The 21,976-nt window shown below is 45.5% G+C and overlaps 1 protein-coding gene and 1 non-coding gene across 4 annotated transcripts in view; both read right to left on the bottom strand.

The window, feature by feature from the left end:
- CRIM1 (cysteine rich transmembrane BMP regulator 1) overlaps positions 1-14,459 on the bottom strand; it is a 209,335-nt gene extending 194,876 nt beyond the window's left edge. For 2 of the 3 annotated variants that reach the window (XM_027554995.1, XM_027554996.1), the window contains exon 1: positions 14,105-14,459. In XM_027554995.1, the coding sequence (XP_027410796.1) occupies positions 14,105-14,435 (331 nt within the window). In that variant the 5' untranslated portion in view covers positions 14,436-14,459. The remainder of the gene's footprint in view (positions 1-14,104) is intronic. The other variant, XM_027554994.1, reaches the window with a different exon arrangement.
- Positions 5,528-5,599, bottom strand: TRNAC-ACA. The gene has a single exon. It is a non-coding gene; the product is annotated as a tRNA-Cys (tRNA).
- Positions 14,460-21,976: the final 7,517 nt, after the last annotated feature.

Genomic DNA, 21,976 nt, shown 5'->3' with positions numbered 1-21,976 from the left:
CAATACATGGACTATTTTCAGTGCCAAATGCAGCTGTAATTATATATTTCTTTTGGACATGTTTTATGTTATTAAAGCATGTAAATACTTTATCTCCCTCAAGTTTTCCAGAACTCTATTGGCAGAGTCTTTTTCCTTTCTCCTTCCAAAGCATCAGATACAATTTCCTTAACTTGCTTGCTAAGGGCACACCTTTTCCCAGCACAGTCTTTGGAAATGATTTATCTCTTTCCAACAAAACACACTTCTGGCTTCTTGTATCTCTCCCTTTCTGCGCACCTCTCTCCCCGTGACCCCCCACCCCCTCCCCCCCGCCCCCAGAGGTGTTCCAATTCTCCCCCTAAATTTCTACTTTTCCTATCACATGTAAAATTTCCATGTAAGGCCAGAAGTTATGTTTAGTGATAATCTACTATAAATCAGCCCACACTGCCTTAAGGATAGTAAAACTTTGGTCCCCATCACCAAGAAATGAAGTCAGTCATTTTCCTGCGCTCCACTTGTCCAGATAGGTATCCCAATTAACCAGGCAGTTTAAAAGCCAAAGTACTTTAATTAAATTGTTTTTTTAATGTCATAAAACAATGCACCATCTTTATTTATTAAGAAGTCATTTTCAGTTTGCTGATCTACAGAGTAGATAGTACACTTAATTTGCTTCAAGCATGGAAGCTGTTCTCAGCACGTCCATAATACAATGCAAAGTATTCTTCGTGTTGTGCCACAGCCGCTGAACACACACATGCACACGCACACACTCTATATGCAAAGTCACAAAGAAGGAATTATCACAACTTCCTGTCTCTCAAAGTCACATCTGTAACTGGACCAGGGGCCAGTTGCTGATGCTACGGATACATTTTATCATCCTGGACACATCTTCTTAAGCCAGCAAGGCTACCACAACTTCATAAAGATTCTTTTATGTTTTTAGCACTTTCTAATCCACAGTATCATATTCCACAGTGTCAAATGAGTTCTATGTACTGGCAAACACTGCTTTTCCCCCAAACATTTCTACAGACTCTTCTGCCAGTCTACTAGCCCGGACACCATTATTCGAAGGGTCCTCACTGAGGATGCAACCCTTGGCAGCAACTTCTCTTCAGAGGTCGGTTATGTACAGCCAGAGAGGGAGCTGCATGCAGCCATGCTGGGGAGGAGGTGGAGGCAACAGGAAGATGCTGCAACACGTGCCTTTCCAATGGCTTTCAGAGCACATGAGATTCAGCTACACTGGGTCATGGCATGGATTCATCAGGAGAGGAGGAGGGCCAAACCATAGCACAAAGCTGTGGGTGTGAGAGGTACCAAATGGACCTTCTAGAAGACTCTCCTGCTAACAGATACACACTAAACCCTCTGGCTGCTTCTAAGAGAGAAGTGTAGGGCCCCAGGCATTCAAAGTTTTCTTACTGCCCCCACAATTTAAAAGTTCTTAAGCTAATATGCATCAACCTAGCAGGAAGAAAACCAAATAAAGACCTATTGAAACAGCAAAGAAGAGTTAAGCAGAAGTTCTTCAGGCAAAAGCTCGGGTTACTAAATGAATACCACCCACCCCTCAATGGCTATTTCAGATGCCATCACTACTAGCTATCCAGAAATCTACCCTGAAAGAGAGAGGATAAAGGATTTAACTTTTAATATTATCTTCAAAAAAGAAAAGGAGGAAAGACAGAGCAAGCCATAGTACTCCACTAGAAGTGTTCTCCATTTAACAACATAAAATGTCTACTCAGTTAAAAATCATCTTTGGGTGTATAAAGCAGTCATAGAAAACCAGAAGTAAAATAAGTTCACACTGCTTCATGGAAGAGATCTACATAATAGTTGCTGAGTTTTCTCTTGTCGAATACTCTCAAATGGAGTATTTAGCGCTCAGCAGACTTATTAACGAATAAATGTCCAACTGGAATTAACTAGCACCTCATTCTGGAAGGCTGCTCTTGGCAAAAATGTAATATTCACAAGGCACAGCAGGCTGACTACAGTGTACACCACGGGCTGGGCTGAGCATCGCATTCTTCAGAGCCATACGTATGACGTCAAGTTAAGGGCCAGGGGTCCACACCACCTAGCAGCTCAATGCCCTGTCGCTGGACAACGTGCGAAGGAAGGGTGAAGCTTCTAGACCCCATAGACAACTTTCCAAGCTTCACGGTTGACCTGGACGGGAGAATCTTCACTGAAGATTTGCATCTCGCACACATGCGGAGCACCTCCCCGTGGGGGTGGCAGGGCCCTCCGCAGAGCCTCATTCACTTCACCCTCCCCACAGGAGGCGCAAGAGCCCGTGCAGCCCGGGCCCCTCCTTTTGTGCATGATCACTGTTATGCTTCTTTAAATTCAGCTGCTGCTTAAGGAAACTCCCTGGCAAGTGAAAACAGCAGCAAAGGTAAAAGAATGCTGAGAATTTGGCTGCTGCCTGCAGTATTAGGAAGAACAGCAATTACTCAACTCTCTCCGAGTGTCAGAGGCAGAAACGAGCATGTGAATTTGGGCAAGTTTTGGCCTGTCTTTGCTCAAGCTTCTGCCTTTGCAGTATCTGTCACCTACCCACCTCACAGTCATAATAACTAATGAAGTAAATGAGAAGATGGAGAAGAGAGTGGAAGGCAGCAGACCAATGCAGACATAAAAGAGGTGTAAATTCTCTCGGATCCAGATTAGACCACAGTTAACACGGCTTAAAGATCACCAGCGTTGAAAAGATGTCACTGACTTCCCAGTAACTGTGTTTTGCTGTCTCCGCCGCCTCACAATAAACATAACTACAGGAGAACTCCTGATCTCTTGCTCCAAGTCCTTCCGTCTATGGCATTTGGCATACAGTCATGTAGACACTACTGCTTTTTCCTTCTCTGGCTCTGCAGACACAAGGTAATAGTTGACTCTTGCCCAGGACTTCTAGGTCATAAAAACATTGATCTTAGGACCAGAAGGGCCTTAAGATAGCATCTGGTTCAGTTCCCCTGCCTTCAGGTAGGTAACTATTTAATTCTCTTTGGACAAATCAAGGCAAAGTCAAGTCAAGGGAAACTGAGAAGGTTTTATTTCAGTTACCGGCGATTAGAGGATGGAGGAAGACCTGGAAGCCAGGGCTACATTTTTTCTCCTTAATCATACTAGATTCATGTACAAGAATTTTGCAAAGTCTACTTTTCCGAGCAGCCCTAAATCCTACCGGCAACAAATAATAATCTATACAAATCCACTCATTCTTTTGATTAAAATATGGACATGTATTTGGCCCTTCATTTTAATGTTTAAATTTAATGGACACGGTAATAAATTTTTCTAAAATCTGTCTGAAATCTAAGAACTCACTATTTCTGAACACACAGCACACCCAATCTTTCTCAAATCATTTAACAATCCTTCAAAGATTCTGGCCTTCAGCGAGAAAACTGTCTAAAAATCTATCCCCCTTTCCTCCCTCAGAATGTAAATGCCCTTCTTGAAAAGGGGCAAAGCTTCCAACTATGGAAAGTAAGGAAAGTTTTTTCAAGATGTGCCTCTGACAAGATGATGGAGTGTCCTGCCTCTGCAGAGCCATAAACACACACTCTGAGGGGACAGAGCCCACACCTCTGTACAGGATTCCTCACACTTACAGGGCTCAAGTAGTCCAGCGAATCCTCAATATTCAAAGGCCAGTTCTGGCTACACTTTTTCAAGACAGGTTTGTCTTATCTTGGCAGGTCTCTTGGAGTCTTTAAAAAAAAAAAAAAAAAAGAGGAGGTATCACAAGTCTCCAATACTGAGATGCCTTTTGTTTTATCCGTTGTGAAAAGTTTCGCTTGTGGCCTTTGGATAAGATGCTAAGTTACCTCCTGTAGACCGAGATTTTGCAGGCTCAGGTTTCATTGTGCCCTGCCAGAAATTCCTTTCTGTTTTGAATCTGAGATGTTTGTTTTTTTGTTTTGAAATACTAAATAAGATAGGCACAGTCTCTAGTTACAGCCTATACCTTTATTATTATTATTTTTTACCTTGCCACAGCCAGAGTGGCTGGTTGCTAAGGACATGGCTAAAATTTCCAAAGGGCAGACCCTTGTGATTCTCTTCTCAGGGACTTGAAATGTAAAACACCTGAAAACACAATGAACCCTTAGCTTTCTTTCTTAAACGTTCATAAAACAAATATTCCCAGGATATTTCAAAATGAAGGTGTTCTTTTTGGATTTGACAAACAAATACTTAAGCAGAACTCTAAAATGTAGAAGTTTCTCACCTTGCCTATAGGCTGCATATTTGAACATCCACACTTGTGATGAAAGCAGCACTACAATGATAGGTACTAGAGTGTCTCAGTAAAAAGAAAAAACCAATTTTGACTGTGTAATATGTTTTGGTTGTCATGAAGAACATAAAGAGTTTTAAACTACTGATTTCAAGGACTGTATCATCATTGCGTTTCCTTCTCCATGTTGCATAATAGCCAATATAAGGTATTTGCCTTGTAAGTTCTCAGCCCATATTTACTGGATAAACAGAGGACTTGAAAAAAGTCACAGTTCCGAAGTGGGACCTCACCTACAGTCGGAACCAGAGAGACAAGAACGTCAGGTGTTTTAATTCTAGCTGTTCTTTTCTAGCCTTCCACTGCAGCACAGACTCTCCAGAGAAACCACAATGCAAACCCAAAGTAAAGCTGCAGCATCAGTCCACGTGGAAGATGGATGGAGTGCGTCGGATCAATCAGAGCAACGCACATGCACCCTGGGCACCACCTCCTGCTCATCCCAAGCTGCCCTGGCCTCTGAGCCAGCGGGCCTGCTGCTTTTTCTTCTGGAACCCCAGTGACCCTGTCTTGCCTTGGCAATGCTCCTGGGGGTGCTGTGTCTGGAAACCCACAGAAAACTTCTAACAGTAAAATACCATTTAACGCACTTCCATGAGTCCATATGCCATCCATATTAACATAGGTCACCTTTTAAAAAAAATACTAATTTGAAATAGCTCTGTGGAAGTAAGCATTCAAACCGCAAAATCGAGCAGATGGCCACATTCCCTGAAGCAAAGGAACTGAGAATTACAATCATATTGGGTCAAACCTATGAAGGTGCTTTTGGTACTGCTACTGCTGCTGCTGCTGCTGCTGCTGCTAAGTCGCTTCAGTCATTTCCGACTCTGTGCGACCCCATAGACGGCAGCCAACCAGGCTCCCCATCCCTGGGATTCTCCAGGCAAGAACACATGAAGGTGCTTTTGGTACAGAGACCTTCAACTCATACTCCTCGTTCTTGGGGATTCACTGTCCCTTTCTCTCTGACAAACATCAAGAGACCATAATTGTTGGAATCCCCTGTTAAAGAGATTTAGTTAAGTGTGGTCAATCCACAAAGCAGAAATTTTCTTTAACTTACACAGAGAGAAAGCTAACAAATTAAAGAGAGAGAGTGAAGTGAGTGAAGTCGACTCTTGGTGACCCCATGGACTGTAGTATACAACGCTCCTCCATCCATGGGATTATCCAGGCAAGAGTACTAGAGTGGGTTGCCATTTCCTTCCCCAGAGGATCTTCCCAAACCAGGGATCGAACCTGGGTCTCCTGCATTGTAGGCAGATGCTTTACCATCTGAGCCACCAGGGAAGTCCACAAAAAGAGAGAGAGAAGACAAAAAATAGAATGGAAATTGAAATATTAACTATCTTTTTCAGTACCAGGTACTCTACTGGCCATTACACATATTTTTGTGTGTCTATGCAAGTATATACATAACACACATACATGTTAATCATATACATTTAATACATGTAATAATTCTCTCCAACCCTCATTGTAATTATTTGATAAAAGCTATTACTATTCCATTTTCACAGGTAAGGAAACAAACTCAAAAACAGTTAAGCAAACTGGTGGCTTACACAGTTGAACATAGTTGATTTAAACGCAGGTCTGTCTGGCCCCAAGGCCTGCTTTTTCCCTACCACACCCTGCACAGATGAGTGAGCAGGAGGAAGGAGGGGAAGAGACCCCCTCAGGCCTGGCTTGCTGCTGCACCCCCCTAAATCCTTCTTAGTAGTCAAAGGTGGAGTTGGGGCCCCTCTTAACTGCCCCTGAGATGCCTAGCACTTCCTAGCTCAGGCCTTACTAGCTGTAAATTATTGTCTTGGGCTACAACAGATGGTCCCAGTTTTCACTGTCTACCTTCAGACCACAGCCTTTGAGAAAGTTGGGCCCCTATCTCATTTATTTTGGTTGAAAACTAATTATTACACAGGTCTTACTATCACACGCCATACTCATGCTACATGCTTTACATGCACTATCTTTCTGCTATTTCAAGTGGTCCCCAGCAGCACTGGCATCACCTGAGAGTCTATGAGAACTGCGGACTCTCTGGCCCTATCCGGATTACTGCATCCAAACCTGCATGCTTAATGAGATCCCCAGGTGATTTGTGTGCACATTAACATTTCAAAGGCGCGGTTTTAGCTCATTTAATCCTCAGAGCAAACCTAGGTGGTACCTGTCACTATTAACAGCTGGGGGAACTCAAGCTTAGAGACGGTAAGTGGTATCACGAAGACCAGAGCTTCAGCAGCTGCTCAGTAAATACTCACGGGCAGAGGGGAGCCAGGAAACAGGTAGGGCTGCAAAAAGAATGGAGGCATGGCCTGGCTGAAAGCCTGACCTCTGGTTTTGCCTCGTTTGCACCTACTTCAGGGACAAGTGAGACTGTGGCCCCTTTGCAGGTGAGTTGCAGCTCTACAAGCTGTTTCTTCTGCTCAAGCCAGGCAAAATCCCATGTTGACCGCCAGTGTGGACACCCCAGGAGCTAGGAGCAAAATCTTCTTCCAGAATACAATAGAAAATGCACACTGCTAGTAAGTGTTCCTCCTTCCCCAAATATTAGCCCACAGACAAATGGCTAAATTTATGGTTCCTACAACCTGTGGCAAAGAACCTGCCTGCCAATGCAGGGGACACAAGAGACGTAGGTTCAATCCTCTGGGTTGGGACGATCCCCTGGAGGAGAGCATGGCAACCCACTGCAGTACTCTTGACTGGGGAATCCCATCAACAGAGGAGCCTAGAGGGCTAGTCCATCAGAGTCGCAAAGAGTCAGACATGACTGAAGCGACTCAGCACAATGCAAAAAATTTCAGATTCCTCCCTCTCTATTTTTACTCCAAATATACAAATTTTACAGAAACTATTTAGACCAAGTATAACAAATGGGCATCAGGAGGAAAGGTAGCAAATAGCTTCAGAGGCCTTTTAAGTTTTTTAACTCGATGAATTTATGGTGTTGGGATACGAGGGGACCATAATAATTCCATAATAATCTGCTCCCTTTCTAAGAGCCCAAACTCCTTAACCACCAGTGATGAAATACTCCGATGGCTGAGAGTTAAACAGAACAAGAGAATGAGCCCGTATCAGATTATTTTACTTCTACTGCTTAGTAGCTTTGTTGTCCTTAAGTGTTTACCATATGCAAGCCCGTTGTTTTAAGTGCTTCACAAGGTTCACTGAGTCCTTACAGAAACCCTATTATTAACCCCACTAAACAGAGGAGAAAATGTAGATGCACAGAAGCAGAGTGTAGATTTCACCCCAGAAACCAAGTTTCTAACCATTACACTCTTGGATCAAGATATAAGTATTTCTCACAAGGAATTAATTGGGGTTGGGAGAGGGAGATAAGGAATTGAACCCTGTTCACTCAGTAACTACAGAAGAAAAAGGAACCTCTTGATTTTTTATTTTTAAGTGTGGGACCCAAATGAACCAATGTTTACCTTGAGGGCATTCTTAAGAATAGTTCACCACATCTCTGTCCTGTCCGGAAGACCAATGAGGTCTTATCCAAACTTGGAGGTTTTCCATGATTTGATCAGACTAACTGGCCAGGACAAGCAGCAGAGAGTGGTGAAATCAGGAGATGCTGATAAACAAACAGTTCTCAGTTCACTGCCGATGACACTCACCTGCCTGGTGGAAGAAGCTAGAACAAAGAGAGAAGTGCTCCCAAAACGAAAGTGCCACTTTGAACAACAGCTGATAGAGCATTAAACATGTTGGGAAGCACTCTTGATACCTATCACAAGAACTCTGAGAATGGGTAGGCTCCCTTCCCCATCCCCCGCCAACAGAGGTCTTACTCAGGCTTCTGTACCTTATTGGACTTTGAATTCTCCTTTTCAGCTTTGCCACCTGAGCCTGAAAAGATCACCTCAGATCCTGCGATTCCTACAACAAATTTTAACCACATATCTCACTCACCAACTAATCATATAGAGACCAGAGAAATCACTTCTACTTGGCTTGAACTTATGATATAGACTTTTGAAGGTCTTGCCTCATTCCTTATCTTGATTATAAGAGTGGCTGGAGTAGGGCTCAGGTTTGAGAGGTCCCCAGGCTTCCCAGCTCCCCCTCCTCTCCTGCCACCCCAGGAGAAAGCCTTGTACAGAGTAGATCAATGAATGAGTGATTGATTTCTATGCAGAGACAAGCCAGAACTTTAAAAATTCAGCTTTGGAGAATTCAATCTTTGAGAAGGAAGGATTTCAGTTTGTTATTCATTCATGCTTGGCTAGTCCACTGTTTCTTCCTCAAATAATTAATTGAGCTTTACTGGGGTGTCTCCAAAACCCTCATCCTGCATGTGCCCTGGGGAACACAGTGTCATAGGAACCTGCTTCAAATGTATTTACCTTCCACTCATTTTACCATCATCTCCCTGATGGTATTTACACACGAAAGCAGCACTGCCATCTCTCATGTTAGTTAGTGCATGTTAGCCTGAACGATGTTAAACACACCCACATTTTTCAGGAATTTCACAATTAATGTCTGGAATGTGTTTTGGATTATTCTTCAAAGGATGACATAGTTGCCCTAAGATGCATTCAGTATTTTTCCCCTCCCATTTGTCATTCTTTAGTCCTCCCACTCCATTATCTTTTTGGGCCATCTGTTTTATCCATTTCCCCCCAACTTTGTAATTCCTGCCCCATGATTCCCTGAAGCATCCCCTTGTTCATCCAGATCATCACATTTTAAGCCATAAACACAGAAACCTGCACCGCACTGCTAGTTCTCCAGGCCAGAATACTGGAGTGGGTAGCCTTTCCCTTCTCCAGGGGATTTTCCCAACCCAAGGATTGAACCCAGGTCTTGCAGTTCGGATTGCAGGCAGAATACATTGCTGGCAGATTCTTTACCAGCTGAACCACAAGGGAAGCCCAATAACTCCCACAACTGGTTGTAATGCCCAAAGTCTAAGGATTATTCAGATGGTTTTCTTCATAAATTAATAATATTTACTACAGTAAATTTTTTTTTTTTTTTTTTTACTACTACAGTAAATTTACCTGTATGCTCGTCATGGCACTTGGAGAGTAAATGCGTGTTAATGGCAGCAAGATCCCCAGACGTGCTGTTTTTGCCCTTCCAGTGCTATGCCACTCAACCCGCCCCTTGCCAAGTGTTTTATGTGACTGGACTCCTTGACGGCAGTGAGGGTTCTGTAAGCTTGACAGTCAAAATCAAAGTCATGAAGTCCTGTCATTTGAATATGTGCAGTGAATACTCTCTCCACATTTTGTCAATATTTACTCTGGGGAAGAACTAATTATTTCCTTGTTTACTTACATTGGTTCCTCTTCCCATGCTGTATTAAGGTGATTTCATAGGCCCTCTGCTTGCTTCTGTCTCTGGCATCTAAGAACTTTACCTAAAGACTTTTGAGATGGAAACTGAAACACCTTCCTCAAAAACAAGGAGCTCTGGGTGTTTTCATTTTTCTAACATCAGTACGAGAATATTAACTTTGCCCATCCCCTCTTCTATTTAACTGGTAAAAATCCAAATCCATGGACTCTTAACTCTGAGTCCTACATTATAGATGGATGAGAGGAGATCTGTGGCTAGTGTGCAACCGACTGGTTTGATTTGTTCCCTGGCCTCCTAGAGCCTGTTCCCTAGGCCTCACCTCAGATCCTCCAAAAACCTTTTTCCAAGGAGTCGTCATCTCCAGTGAGTGAAAAAAAACCATAACCTTCTTAACGTCAACAGTTTCAGAAAACATTCCATTCTCTGCTGTGAATACCCACCCCACATCCTCGGTTTTACTTACTGCCCCGTGACAAGTGGGTGGAAAGAAAAGTTAAAATACCTGGGGGAAATCAAAGGAGGATTGAGCTTTGAAAGAGACAGTTCTCACATGGCAGAGGTGAAAACACAGTTCCATTCCATAAACACGAACCACTGAGTAAATAATCACCAGGTGGGAAAAAAGTGCTTCTCTGTGATAGGGATCGCCTGGCTCTAAGGCAAAGTTCTCAGAGCAAAGCACTCTATAGTGTCCACTAGGTTCCTCACCACTCTGCCCTCACAAACCGTCAAGCTTAAGCCATTGCTGCCCTTTCCTTACTTAGAGAAGGCTGGTCATGCTCCCCCCACCCACCCCTTCCTTACAGAAGCATATTATACGAGTTCACAGAGGAGGAAAAATGGACCTCACCCCGTGGTCTGAAACATAAACCTCACTGGCCAATCCAAACATTCTTCCTAGAAAATCTCATTTGAGTATTTGTTTTCAACCCTGTCTTTCATGTTCCAAAGAGGTCTCCTACCCTGTCTTCTCAGGAGTTCAGACTCCAAACTTATTTCTATGGCTTCTAAGCGATTTACCTAGAGGCAGGCACCCTAACCAAGGAGCAGGCCACTTAGGAAGCTGCAAAGGGCAACAGGAAGACTCACTGAATCAGTGGAAATGGGAAAGGGATCTTCCCAGGGGCCAGAAAGCACTTCACAGAGTAGAGAAAAATGGAGGTATCTGGCTCTCTGCTCAACTTTAAATACAGACATAGCCAAAGATTTTTTTTTTAAAGGAACAAGTATGTCAGGATTTACTTAGTTAACAGTCTAAATGATGCAGAAAAGAAGTCCAGGTGTATATGTCACATGATTCACTCTTCGCATCATTTAACCTTTTCAGAAAATATTTTTCCCTCAGTGTTCTTTCTATGGAAAAAACTGTTCTTCCATGTATTCAATGCACATTCACTGAGAGCCTACTATGACTCAGGATGCCTTAAAAACCTAAGGCAGGGAACCACAATTTGGAAGGGGTCAATTTCAGACCCTACTTTATCTACTTACTTTGTGAACTGAAGTTAAAAACCTGATTTTTTTTTTTTCTCTCATGAAGCTAGTATGGGGAGTGATATAAATAAAAATTACCGCAAGTTGGCAGATAGAGCAATGTAATTTGTATTTAAATTATGTCAACGAAAACAGGTGAGTCATGATAACATTTCTATACCATGTAATATGTTTTCCTCAGTATAGTCAGTTAAACAAGTTTCAAAAGAGTTTTCATTAACAGATACAACCAGTAGGGGTCATTTTAGTGCAAAAATTGCAGCAAAAGACTTCCTCATGAACAAAATGTATCAATTTCTATTTGTTAGTTATGATAATTATGTGCAAATTTCTGAATAAAAATGGAAACTGAGGGAAACACTGGCCATTCAGAAATTTTTTGCCAACTAAGAGAAAAACAAGAGAATGTCAGCATCCTCTAGGGTAATTACTGCCATAGAATGACTCCTCTAATTCTTAAAAAGGAGAAAGAAAAAAGGCTACTCACTTATCTTGTTTCCATAAATCTTGTAATCACGTGAAAATTCTTGAAATTTTAGACACCCTATTGAAACAGCTGTCTAAATACAATCATCATGCTAGGTAACACTGTCCTTTCTACTTCGGGTCCATAGATTGCAACCTGATTGCTGCTTTTAGAGTTCTATAAAAAAATAAAGTAAAAAAATGCCCTGAGCACACAAAATTGGTAGCTGAAAACAGGCTGGCTAGATGGAAAGTACTGTTAAAGAACACTAAATGTGATATCATCATGCCAATAAATACTTCCAAGCATTTTCAAGATGAATACCAAGTGTGTAGAGTGTTAACAGAAGAAACGAAGCTATGAGGGATCACCTCATTTCAGAGGAATAAAAGGCTCACCAACAAACTGCCAAAATAACTCTATACAATGACACCAGGACATTGGTGCCAAAGCTCTTGATTAGCCTGAATGTTCCCTGAACTCCACATTTTCTTCACCAGAAATCTATCATGAAGTAACAAAACAAAGGTTAGAATCTTTAGAACCTTCCCAAGTCCTTCTCAGAGCACAGCAGTTTCCACCACATTTAACCTTGTTTCAGGGTGCTTGTTCTTTTCAGATTTATGGGAGGCTGGCTTAAGTAAATTACACACTTCAAGTAGCAGGGTTCAAAGCTGCATCTTTTGGTCCAACTCATTCAGAATTCCCAAAGTCAAACACATAAAATTGTATCAGAAGTTAATCTCCTGGCCATTTTTCTTCTTTGTGAGAAACAAAAACATGTTATACGGTGGGACTTAACACCAGGTGAGAGGCTTTTGTACTTGAGGTAAACAAACTCTTGTATCCCAATGTCCTCAGGGTGCATCGGTGCACCTCCCTGCAAGTGTTCCCTTCACTCATTACTGCCCACTAGCTTCCAAACCAGAAAGGCCATCCTGATTTTCCAAAACTGTCCAAACTTTAAAATCTGCCTGGTGGCTCAGTGGTAGAACCCGCCTGCCAATGCAGGAGACGCAGGTTCCATCCCTGGGTCGGGAAGATCCCCTGGAGGAGGATATGGCAAACCACTCCAGTATTCTTGCCTGGGAAATCCCATGGACAGAGGCGCATGGCGGGCTATAGTCCATGGGGTCTCAAAAGAGTGGGACAGGACTGAGTAACTAAACAACAATAATCAACAAGCACGCACGTATGTAAAGAGAACCACAGAATGGAAGCCTTTCAACAGACCCTTGAGGCATCTACTTCCCCTCTGTTTCCCAGCACAATAAACAGACACGCAGAAGGATGCTTCAGAATAAACCCCTCCCTGGTCTCCTGCGCGCAGGCTGTTGAGTATTGACGAAGACAGGAGCAGGGGCGCCTGTCCCTCCTCCGCCCCTCCAAAGTAAGGCTGCTGCGCTCTGCTCGCACACCAGGATGCCCCAGAACAGCACCACCGCCCCAACGTCAGCCCGAGCAGGGATCCTGCGTTTCACTGGTGCTCACTATTTGGCATTAGCCAAATAAACGGAACTCACTGCGTCTCTCTAGACCCCAAACCTGACCAGGCACCCCGAGGCCGGCGGGCAGGGCTGAAGGCCAACACCCATCAACAGTGATTCTCCCAAGAAGGAGGGCTCCGCTAACCCAATCCTTCTCCTTCCATCAGACACCATGGTGCACAATACTTCACTGGAGAAACCAGCAGAACAATCCTCGTTATTAAACACACACACAAAAACAAGCAACACGACTGGAAAGACGCGGATATCTGCTCTTAAAAAGCAGCCACTAATAGTACAGAAACAACTTTTCACTCCTAGGTGCAAGCCCCCCGCCCGGCCCCCCACCCCTCCCTTCATTCAGGAGAGAAAGCCTTTGACCACTTTCAATAGGCAAATAAATGAGTAACCACCGTCTGTAACTTCCCCTGGGCTGACATATTCCGGAGCTGAAACTGATTTATATGCGCAGGAGGAGGAAGGGGGTGAAGGAAAAGCGCAAGGAAAAAATAATACAAGAGTCACACAGGGAGTGTGAGCTGCAGACACGTCTCCTCCGCCTGCAGAAAATGGACTTGAGTGGACGTAGTGCAGCACTCGGTTCCACACTGCGCTAGTGCGGGGAGGGCGGCAGGGGCCGGACTCCTCGAGGGGCTCGCCATAGCCTCCGCAGTGCCCCCTGCCCGCGGCGCCCCCACCTCCGGGCGCAAAGCCTGGCCACTCCACCCAACCCCAACCCGATGGGCCACACGTGTGCGCGTTTGTGCGCGGCCGGGGGCGATCTCCCACCCGCCGGCCCCCACCCACGCAACCCAACCTCTCCCGCGGCCGGCCAGGCATCCGGGGAAGCAGCGAACTGGGAACCCAGGGACGCAGGGCTCACTCCCGGGGGTGGCGGGCGCCCCTCCTTTCCGAAGAACCCTCTCTCCTCGGGAAAGTCTCGGCCAAACTTTGTTCGGCGCCACCAGTGCCGAGGGGGCGGCGCGGGCCAGGTGGGAGGGGGCCCGCGGCGGGCGGCCGTACCTTCGCAGACGCCCACTTCGTACTCGGTGATGGAGTCGCCATTGAGCGGGGGGCGGATGACACAGCGCAGCCCCCGGTCGCAGGCTCCGTGGAGCCCGTAGGCGCCGCCGCAGCTCTCGTTTCTCTGGCGGGCGCACATGTAGCAGCAGCCGCAGAAGCCCTGCACGATGCTCCCGGGGCAGCTCTTGGGCTCTTCGCACTTGGACTCGTCGCAGGGCAGGCAGACCAGCGCCCGGGTGCCGGAGCGCGCCAGCAGCAGCAACAGCCCCAGCAGCGAGACCAGGAGGTGCCCGCAGCCGGCCAGCCCCCTGCCCCCCGCCACCAAGTACATCCTCCTGCGCCGCCGCCGCCTCCTCCTCGCAGCCGGGCCGGGAGCGGGGCGGGCGCCCTCCCCTGCGCGGGGCACACGCGCCGCCGCCGCACCCGCAGCCCGCGGTCCTCGCCGCCCCCCTCGGGGCCCCCGGGGCGAGCCTCCCCTCGCGGGGCGAGGCCCCCGCTCCCCCTGCGGGCCGCGCCGACCCGGAGCCCACTAGCGTTGGCGCCAGCAGTGGCTTCCCCTCCTCCTCCTCCTCCCGGGAGGGAGGGGGAAAAAAGAAAAAAAGTTTCCTCCCGGCAGCTCCGGTTCAACCCAAACTTCTGGCGGCGGCGGCGGCTGCGCTCGGCTCCAGCCCCGGCTGGCGGCGCCTCCTCCCTCTCTCCTCCTCCGCGTCGGCCGACCCCGCGGCGGCGGTGGTTGTGGCGGCGGCAGCGGCGCAGCCTCCGGGCCGGTCCCCGCCTCCCGAGCCGCCGAGTGGGCGCGGTGGCGCAGCAGAAGGTCCGCGGCGTCCGCTCCGCGCGCCCGGCTCGCCTCACTCCTGCGCCGCTCCTCCGGGCGCTTGTTTATGGCTCGAGCCTCCGCCGCTCGGGCTGCGCCCTCCCCCATCCTACCTCATCCCCCAACCCGCGCCCCCCCCCCCCGCCCCGCGCCGCGCGCAGCTCATTGGCTGCCCCCCCACCCCTTCTGGCCCGGCCGGCCCCCTCCCCCTCCTCCGCCTCCCTCCCCGGCGGCCGGGCCCTTCCTCCCTCGCACGCCTCCTCCTCCTCCCCCTCGGCCTCCCCGAGCCCGGCGCACCGAGCCGGCCCTGCGGCCGAGTCTTCGCGCGCCTCTCCCGCTACGGCATCTCCGGCGCGCTGCGGCTCGGGCGCACCGGCGAGCCATGAGAGTCGCGGCGTCCCCGAGCGCCCGCCAGCCTTCGGGGCCACCGTGGCTAGCTTGGGAGTCCCGAGGGCGAGGCAACTGCACCTCCGGGAAACGCTTTGAGCTCGCAGAGTGGCGGGGAACCCGGAGCTCGGGGCGGAGGGGAAGGCTGCAGCCCTTGGCTGGTGCGCCCGCCGGATCGAAACCCGGGAAAGGGAAGCAAAACGCATGGAACCTCTGCAAAATTGGATGAGAATCCATCTTCCACTCGAGCTGGGAATAGAGTTTGTAAACGATATCATGTAATGGAGTCTCGGAACGCTCGAGACGCCTCCAGCGAAGCTGCTGGTGAATTAGTTAAGTGCTTTAAAAGGTCTAGGTAAATATACCGGAGGATAGGAGGAAGACTGTTGGGGGCCGCTGTAGCTCTAGTGAGTTTTAGCTGTCCACATCCTGGTGTGTTTTGTCGCTCTGCCGTCTGTGCCGAGGTGCTTCATTAAAGGAGGGGGCGGATGGAAAGTGGAGGTGAAGTTTTCTCCCTTGAGTAAGGCCGAATTGAATTACTACAAGTCTTGACATGACTAAACCTGCATATCTCATGCATCATTAATATCGTCTGTCATTGCCCCCTTTTCCCCAAGGTGGTGGACAAAAGTGGGTTTTAATTTTTTTTCATTTTCTGTGAATGTGCTAATAAAGAAGATGTTCTTTGTGTTAAACCAGGTAAAGAAGCAGCTGAAATGGTGCAGAATGCGTCGTGTGGAGGTTGTTTCTCATCTGTAGCTGTCAGAAAAAGCATCTCGAAGTGATAGGCTCTGTAATGGCCCACCATTCCCAGAATGTATTACAGGGTCAATAAAATTAGCGAATTAACAGAAAGTGACTAGGATCAGTGTGGGGGAAAAGAAAAATCAGATCTTGTGGCAGGTGTGAGATGGGAATGGCCTGCTGACCTTTTGATCCAAGATGGTCTGGCTGCAGGAAGGTGGCAGCCAAGTGGATCTGAAAATCCTGACTAATGAACCCAAAGTTAATAGCAGAGCAGTGTAAGGAGAGAAGAAACAAAGATGCCTTTGAAATCTTCTGTTTGCGGAACAAATTTATACTTCTTATAAACATTTTGGTTTAACCACTCTAATCCTGAAGGGAAAAGCCAAAGGTACCAGTGGAATATTCCCCAGTCATTGGAATCAGAAAACTAAACATTTCTCCAATCATAGTTCTTTGTCCTGAGAAGGGGAAGAGTCGCATTAATTATCACTGATTATTAGCAGTGGAAAGTGGGGAGTGAGCATACCATTTTCTGGAAGCATTTAAAGAGCTGTTGAGATGACTCGCTTTCAGAGATGTTGTAGGGACAGTTCCTATAGTTGTGTAGGAGGTCAGGTTAGATGATCTCCAAAGGACCTCATACCCTAAGGTTCTATAATTATAAGTATTAAGTGGTAAAATCATTTCAGATATGCTTGATATTCCATTAGCAAAATTCAAGAACAATAAAACATACAACGCTGTTGAACATGATTGTTTCTTGGACCCCAACGAGGCACCAGTACTCTACCGTGGGATTTGCCAACAAGCTGTCATCATTGGGCTGTGTTAAAAGGCCCTTTCCACTCTTGCAGAGGAGGTTATCTATATTTCTGTTCAAATGCAAGTATAAAGACATTATTAAAACGTAGCAGATAACATTGTAGGACTTAAGAGGAAAAGCCAAGGTCAGGTGATGGAAAAAAAATACAGAAGTGAGAAAGCTACTGTAGTCGAAAGAAAAGAGAATCATTGCCACGGTCTTGCTTTTATGTTTGTTTATTTTATTTTTAAAGGCAATATATTAAAGTTAGAGAAACCTAGAGATTGATCACAAGCAAGGGACATTATTCCTGGGATTCCAGAGGTAGAAACTTCTGGAAGGTAGGTCAACACAGGTGATAGTCTGACTCCTCATGGGAATTGAAGTCAAATGTACACAAATTTGGATGTAACAGCTGAGAAAATTCCTTACACCTGGTCCTTTACCATAGCCTTAATAGAGAAACAAAAGAGAAAACAAGCATAGTTCCTTAAAGCCTGTAACTAGTGGCAAATAAGAAACCTGCAAGGGCCTGGCAGCTTATCTGAAACAGCGTGTAAAGTAGGAGCTCAGTTGTGAAATAGCCGTTTCCCCTCTGGGATCCAGGAGAGACAGTAGGTGGCCAGAAGCCAAGGCAATGAGATTGGGCCTCAGACACAAAAGGATTCCCTCATCTTCAGAAAACAGACTTAAGGATTCAAAAGAGATTAGGTGGGCCCAACATGGTGACAACTGGGGGTCAAGGGAGAGAGGGAGCTGGGGGGGATTATACAGACCCTGAAAGACATGTACAAATATAAGAGTTAGAAGCATACACGGAATATGGTTTAATGCCTCCTCTTCTGGGAAGCATCTTGAGCTTATTCCTTTAGCTGTTCTATAGCATTTTGTAATCACCTCTGCTTACATTTATCATGTTATATTACAAATGCTTATATTATATATATAAATTAAATATGTAAATAAATATGTTGTAATATAAACCTTTCTCTAAATAGTTCTGATTCACCCCATTAGATTGTCAGCTCATTGGAGAGGCCAGAACTTCTAAGAACGCGTGAGTACAGGAGTGGAAGAGAGGGATGGGTTACAGACAAAAGGATGTTTGAACTTTTCCATCTGTTGCCCCTTCTCTAGATTTTAGGAAATACATTTTTAAAAAAAGCACTTGAAAGGGCTGGTTGGGGAAGGAGAGAGTCTTATAAACTGGGGTGGGGTGGGTTTGGGACCTAACAGGTCTGAAAGGAAAAGGAATCAGAGTATGCGGCTGGTAGACTTCTGGAAGAAGAGACAGGCCGCCCTCTATTGGCCGATGCGGGAGGGGAGGGGTTTGCTACATCCTTGAAAATGACTGAGAATCAAGTGCCCAGTTGGGGGCCTAGCAGCAAGTGGAAATGAGACGGTAATAGGCAGACCTAGTGTTAGGGCCCTCCTCCCTAGATACAGTGTCTATCTGGCCTAGCCTCTCTATTGTAGTCAGCTCTGGGAAGTTGCTGTGCGGATTTTCTGTTCTTGAGACGAAAATAGAAATGTAGAAGTTATCTTTTGAGTCAGACAGACTCTTAGAATTGAGTTGTGGGAAAAGTCTCGTTGTTTTATAAAGATGTTGCATACATACAAGAAAAATCTGACAAAACCAGGACAAGCAGCCTAGCTCCTTTCACCTTCTTCCCCCATCTCTCTGCTCCCCCTCAGCTTGGATTCATTCACGTGGATTCTCAGTCTTCTAGGCTTGGGCCATTTCAGTGACTCAGGAGGATCCCTAGATTGGGGACTAAGTGTCTGATACTGGACTCTGAACTTGGTACTTGGACTCATTTTTACCAAGGGAGGAAGTGGTCCCTGTCTTATGTGTCCCGCCTGTTAATGACTGCTGCTCCAGAGTTGGCAAGCATGTGCACAGAGCACAGATTCTCTGTAAGGTTTAGCCTAGGATCTTGTCTTCCACCACCTCCACACACACCTCCCTTTGCTGTTTACACACCATTTTGAACAAAGTATTCATCTTTTCTGAATCTGTTTCCTCCTCTGTAAAAGGGAGACTGGAATGCAGAGGACCAGTCACCCAGGGTACAGTGTGGATAAAATGGTTGTTCTCTTTTTCTATTTTTATTTTTAGAGCCCTTCCACTTGAGAGTCTCCTTGGGTTTTATACTTGAGCTGGGATCCCTGCTCTGTGATATCTCAGCACCTATTTCTATGCAGCATCTGCCAGACCAGAAATTTGCTTTTCTTCTACTGATCAGTCATTTGGTCCCACTTTGGCACTCTGTCTAATCTTGGGGTGTTTGTGATATTTTCCTGGACCCATTCCAGTCAAAGACTTATTTTCAAGGATATTCATTAATAATAATGATAATAATAATAGCTAACCTTTACAGAGAGCTTGCTAATAAGCACTTCACATGTCTTATTTTAACGAATCTACAGAATAGCCCCATAAGGCCATTGCCTTATAGAATTTCCAATGCCTCTATGATCGCTACTTCATAATTGAGGAATTGGAGGCACAGGAGGTTGTGTGATTTGCAAGGGCTCAGAACTGTGTTCATGACTTTCCTGTTTGGAACCTAGTGTACTTAACTGCCTTATGCAGTAATTTGAGGAATGGCAGGTTGCTTTCCTTTGCAGTCTTATTGTATTTTGTGCACCTACTTTAAAATTGTTAGTATCTGTGAGGATATCTTGCTTTCTTCACTAATTTGCATATGAAAATAGTGATTTATATTTTTCTAAAAATGGAAATAGCTCGATTAGTTTTGTAATTACTGAATTGCAATATTTATATAGTGTTTGCTTCATGCATATTGACTAATTACCTGGGTATATTACCACTTCTGGGTAATAACCACTTCTGGGGCTTCCCTGGTGGCACTAGTGGTAAAGAACCTGCCTGCCGATGCAGGAGACACAGGTTCAGTCCCTGGGTCAGGAAGATCCCCTGGAGGAGGGCATGGCAATTCACTCCAGTATTCTTGCCTGGAGAATCCCATGAACAGAGGAGCCTAGCAGGCTACAGTCCATGCGGTCACAAAGAGTCAGACATGACTGAAGTGACTTAGCACAACATAGCATATTACCACTTCTAATCCTCACTCCAGCCTGATGAGGTAGGAACAGAATTACTTGCATTTTACAGTGAGAAGCCAGAGACACAGAAAGGTTAGATTATATGCTCAATAGAATATTTATATGAAAGGAAAAAATGGGATGCAAAATCAGGCAGTATGGCTCCAGAATCCACATTATGCAATTCTACTCATAGTACATATTCTTTACAAATGTATGCCCATTGAGGGGGAGGTTGAGAAAATATAAGGTTTTTTTTTTTTTTTTAAGGAAAAACTTAACACTACCCATAAACCACTCTAATAACATTTGTTATACATCTTGAAGGCTTTTTTCCCCCTATACAGTATAAAATGAAAGATGGACTAGTCATCCTAATTTATAATTGCTTTTTTACATATCCATATACATAGCATATTGATCTTTCAGTTCAGTTCAGTTCAGTCACTCAGTCGTGTCCAACTCCTTGCGACCCCATGAATTGCAGCACGCCAGGCCTCCCTGTCTATCACCAACTCCCGGAGTTCACTCAAACTCATGTGCATCGAGTTGGTCATGCCATCCAGCCATCTCATCCTCTGTCGTCCCCTTCTCTTCCTGCCCCCAATCCCTCCCAGCATCAGGGTCTTTTCCAGTGAGTCAATTCTTCGCATGAGGTGGCCAAAGTATTGGAGTTTCAGCTTTAGCATCAGTCCTTCCAGTGAACACCCAGGACTGATCTCTTTTAGGATGGACTGGTTGGATTTCCTCGCAGTCCAAGGGACTCTCAAGAGTTTTCTCCAACACCACAGTTCAAAAGCATCAATTCTTCGGTGCTCAGCTTTCTTCACAGTCCAACTCTCACATCCATACATGACCACTGGAAAAACCATAGGCTTAACTAGATGGACCTTTGTTGGCAAGATAATATCTATGCTTTTCAATATGCTCTCTCAGTTCAGTTCAGTCACTCAGTCGTGTCCGACTCTCTGCGACCCCATGAATCGCAGCACATCAGGCCTCCCTGTCCATCACCAACTCCTGGAGTTCACTCAGACTCACGTCCATTGAGTCAGTAATGCCATCCAGCCATCTCATCCTCTGTCGTCCCCTTCTCTCTAGGTTGGTCATAACTGTCCTTCCAAGGAGTAAGTGTCTTTTAGTTTCATGACTGCAATCACCATCTGCAGTGATTTTGGAGCCCCCCAAAATAAAGTCAGCCACTGTTTCCCCGTCTATTTGCCATGAAGTGATGGGACCAGATGCCATGATCTTCGTTTTCTGAATGTTGAGCTTTAAGCCAACTTTTTCACTCTCCTCTTTCACTTTCATCAAGAGGCTTTTTAGTTCCTCTTTACTTTCTGCCATAAGGGTGGTGTCATCTGCATATCTGAGGTTACTGATATTTCTCCTGGCAGTCTTGATTCCCGCTTGTGCTTCTTCCAGCCCAGCGTTTCTCATGACGTACTCTGCATATAAGTTAAATAAGCAGGGTGACAATATGCAGCCTTGACGTACTCCTTTTCCTATTTGGAACCAGTCTGTTGTTCCATGTCCAGTTCTAACTGTTGCTTCCTTACATGGATATAGGTTTCTCAAGAGGCAAGTCAGGTGGTCTGGTATTCCCATCTCTTTCAGAATTTTCCACAGTTTGTTGTGACCACACAGTCAAAGGCTTTGGCGTAGTCAATAAAGCAGAAATAGATGTTTTTCTGGAACTCTCTTGCTTTTTCCATGATCCAGTGGATGTTGGCAATTTGATCTCTGGTTCCTCTGCCTTTTCTAAAACCAGCTTGAACATCTGGAAGTTCATGGTTCATGTACTGCTGAAGCTGACTTTAGGGTCATATTGATCTTTAGGGTCAATAACTGCATCCTTTTTATCACTGAATACCATTTCATTGAATAGGTATACTATGTTATATTTAATCATGACATAATATACTTTTAGGATTTTTTGTTTGTTTATTTTACATTTCCACTGTCATAAACAAAGCTGCAATGGTTTCCTACTTAGCCAGATTTACAAATTGCCTAGTGATTTTCTTTAGGTATTTCCTAAATTGGAATTGAT

This window comes from Bos indicus x Bos taurus, chromosome 11 (assembly GCF_003369695.1).
Source record: "Bos indicus x Bos taurus breed Angus x Brahman F1 hybrid chromosome 11, Bos_hybrid_MaternalHap_v2.0, whole genome shotgun sequence".
Classification (NCBI taxonomy): domain Eukaryota; kingdom Metazoa; phylum Chordata; class Mammalia; order Artiodactyla; family Bovidae; genus Bos; species Bos indicus x Bos taurus.
The sequence above is the reverse complement of the archived record's forward strand: the minus strand, read 5'-3'. Positions and strand labels throughout refer to the sequence as shown.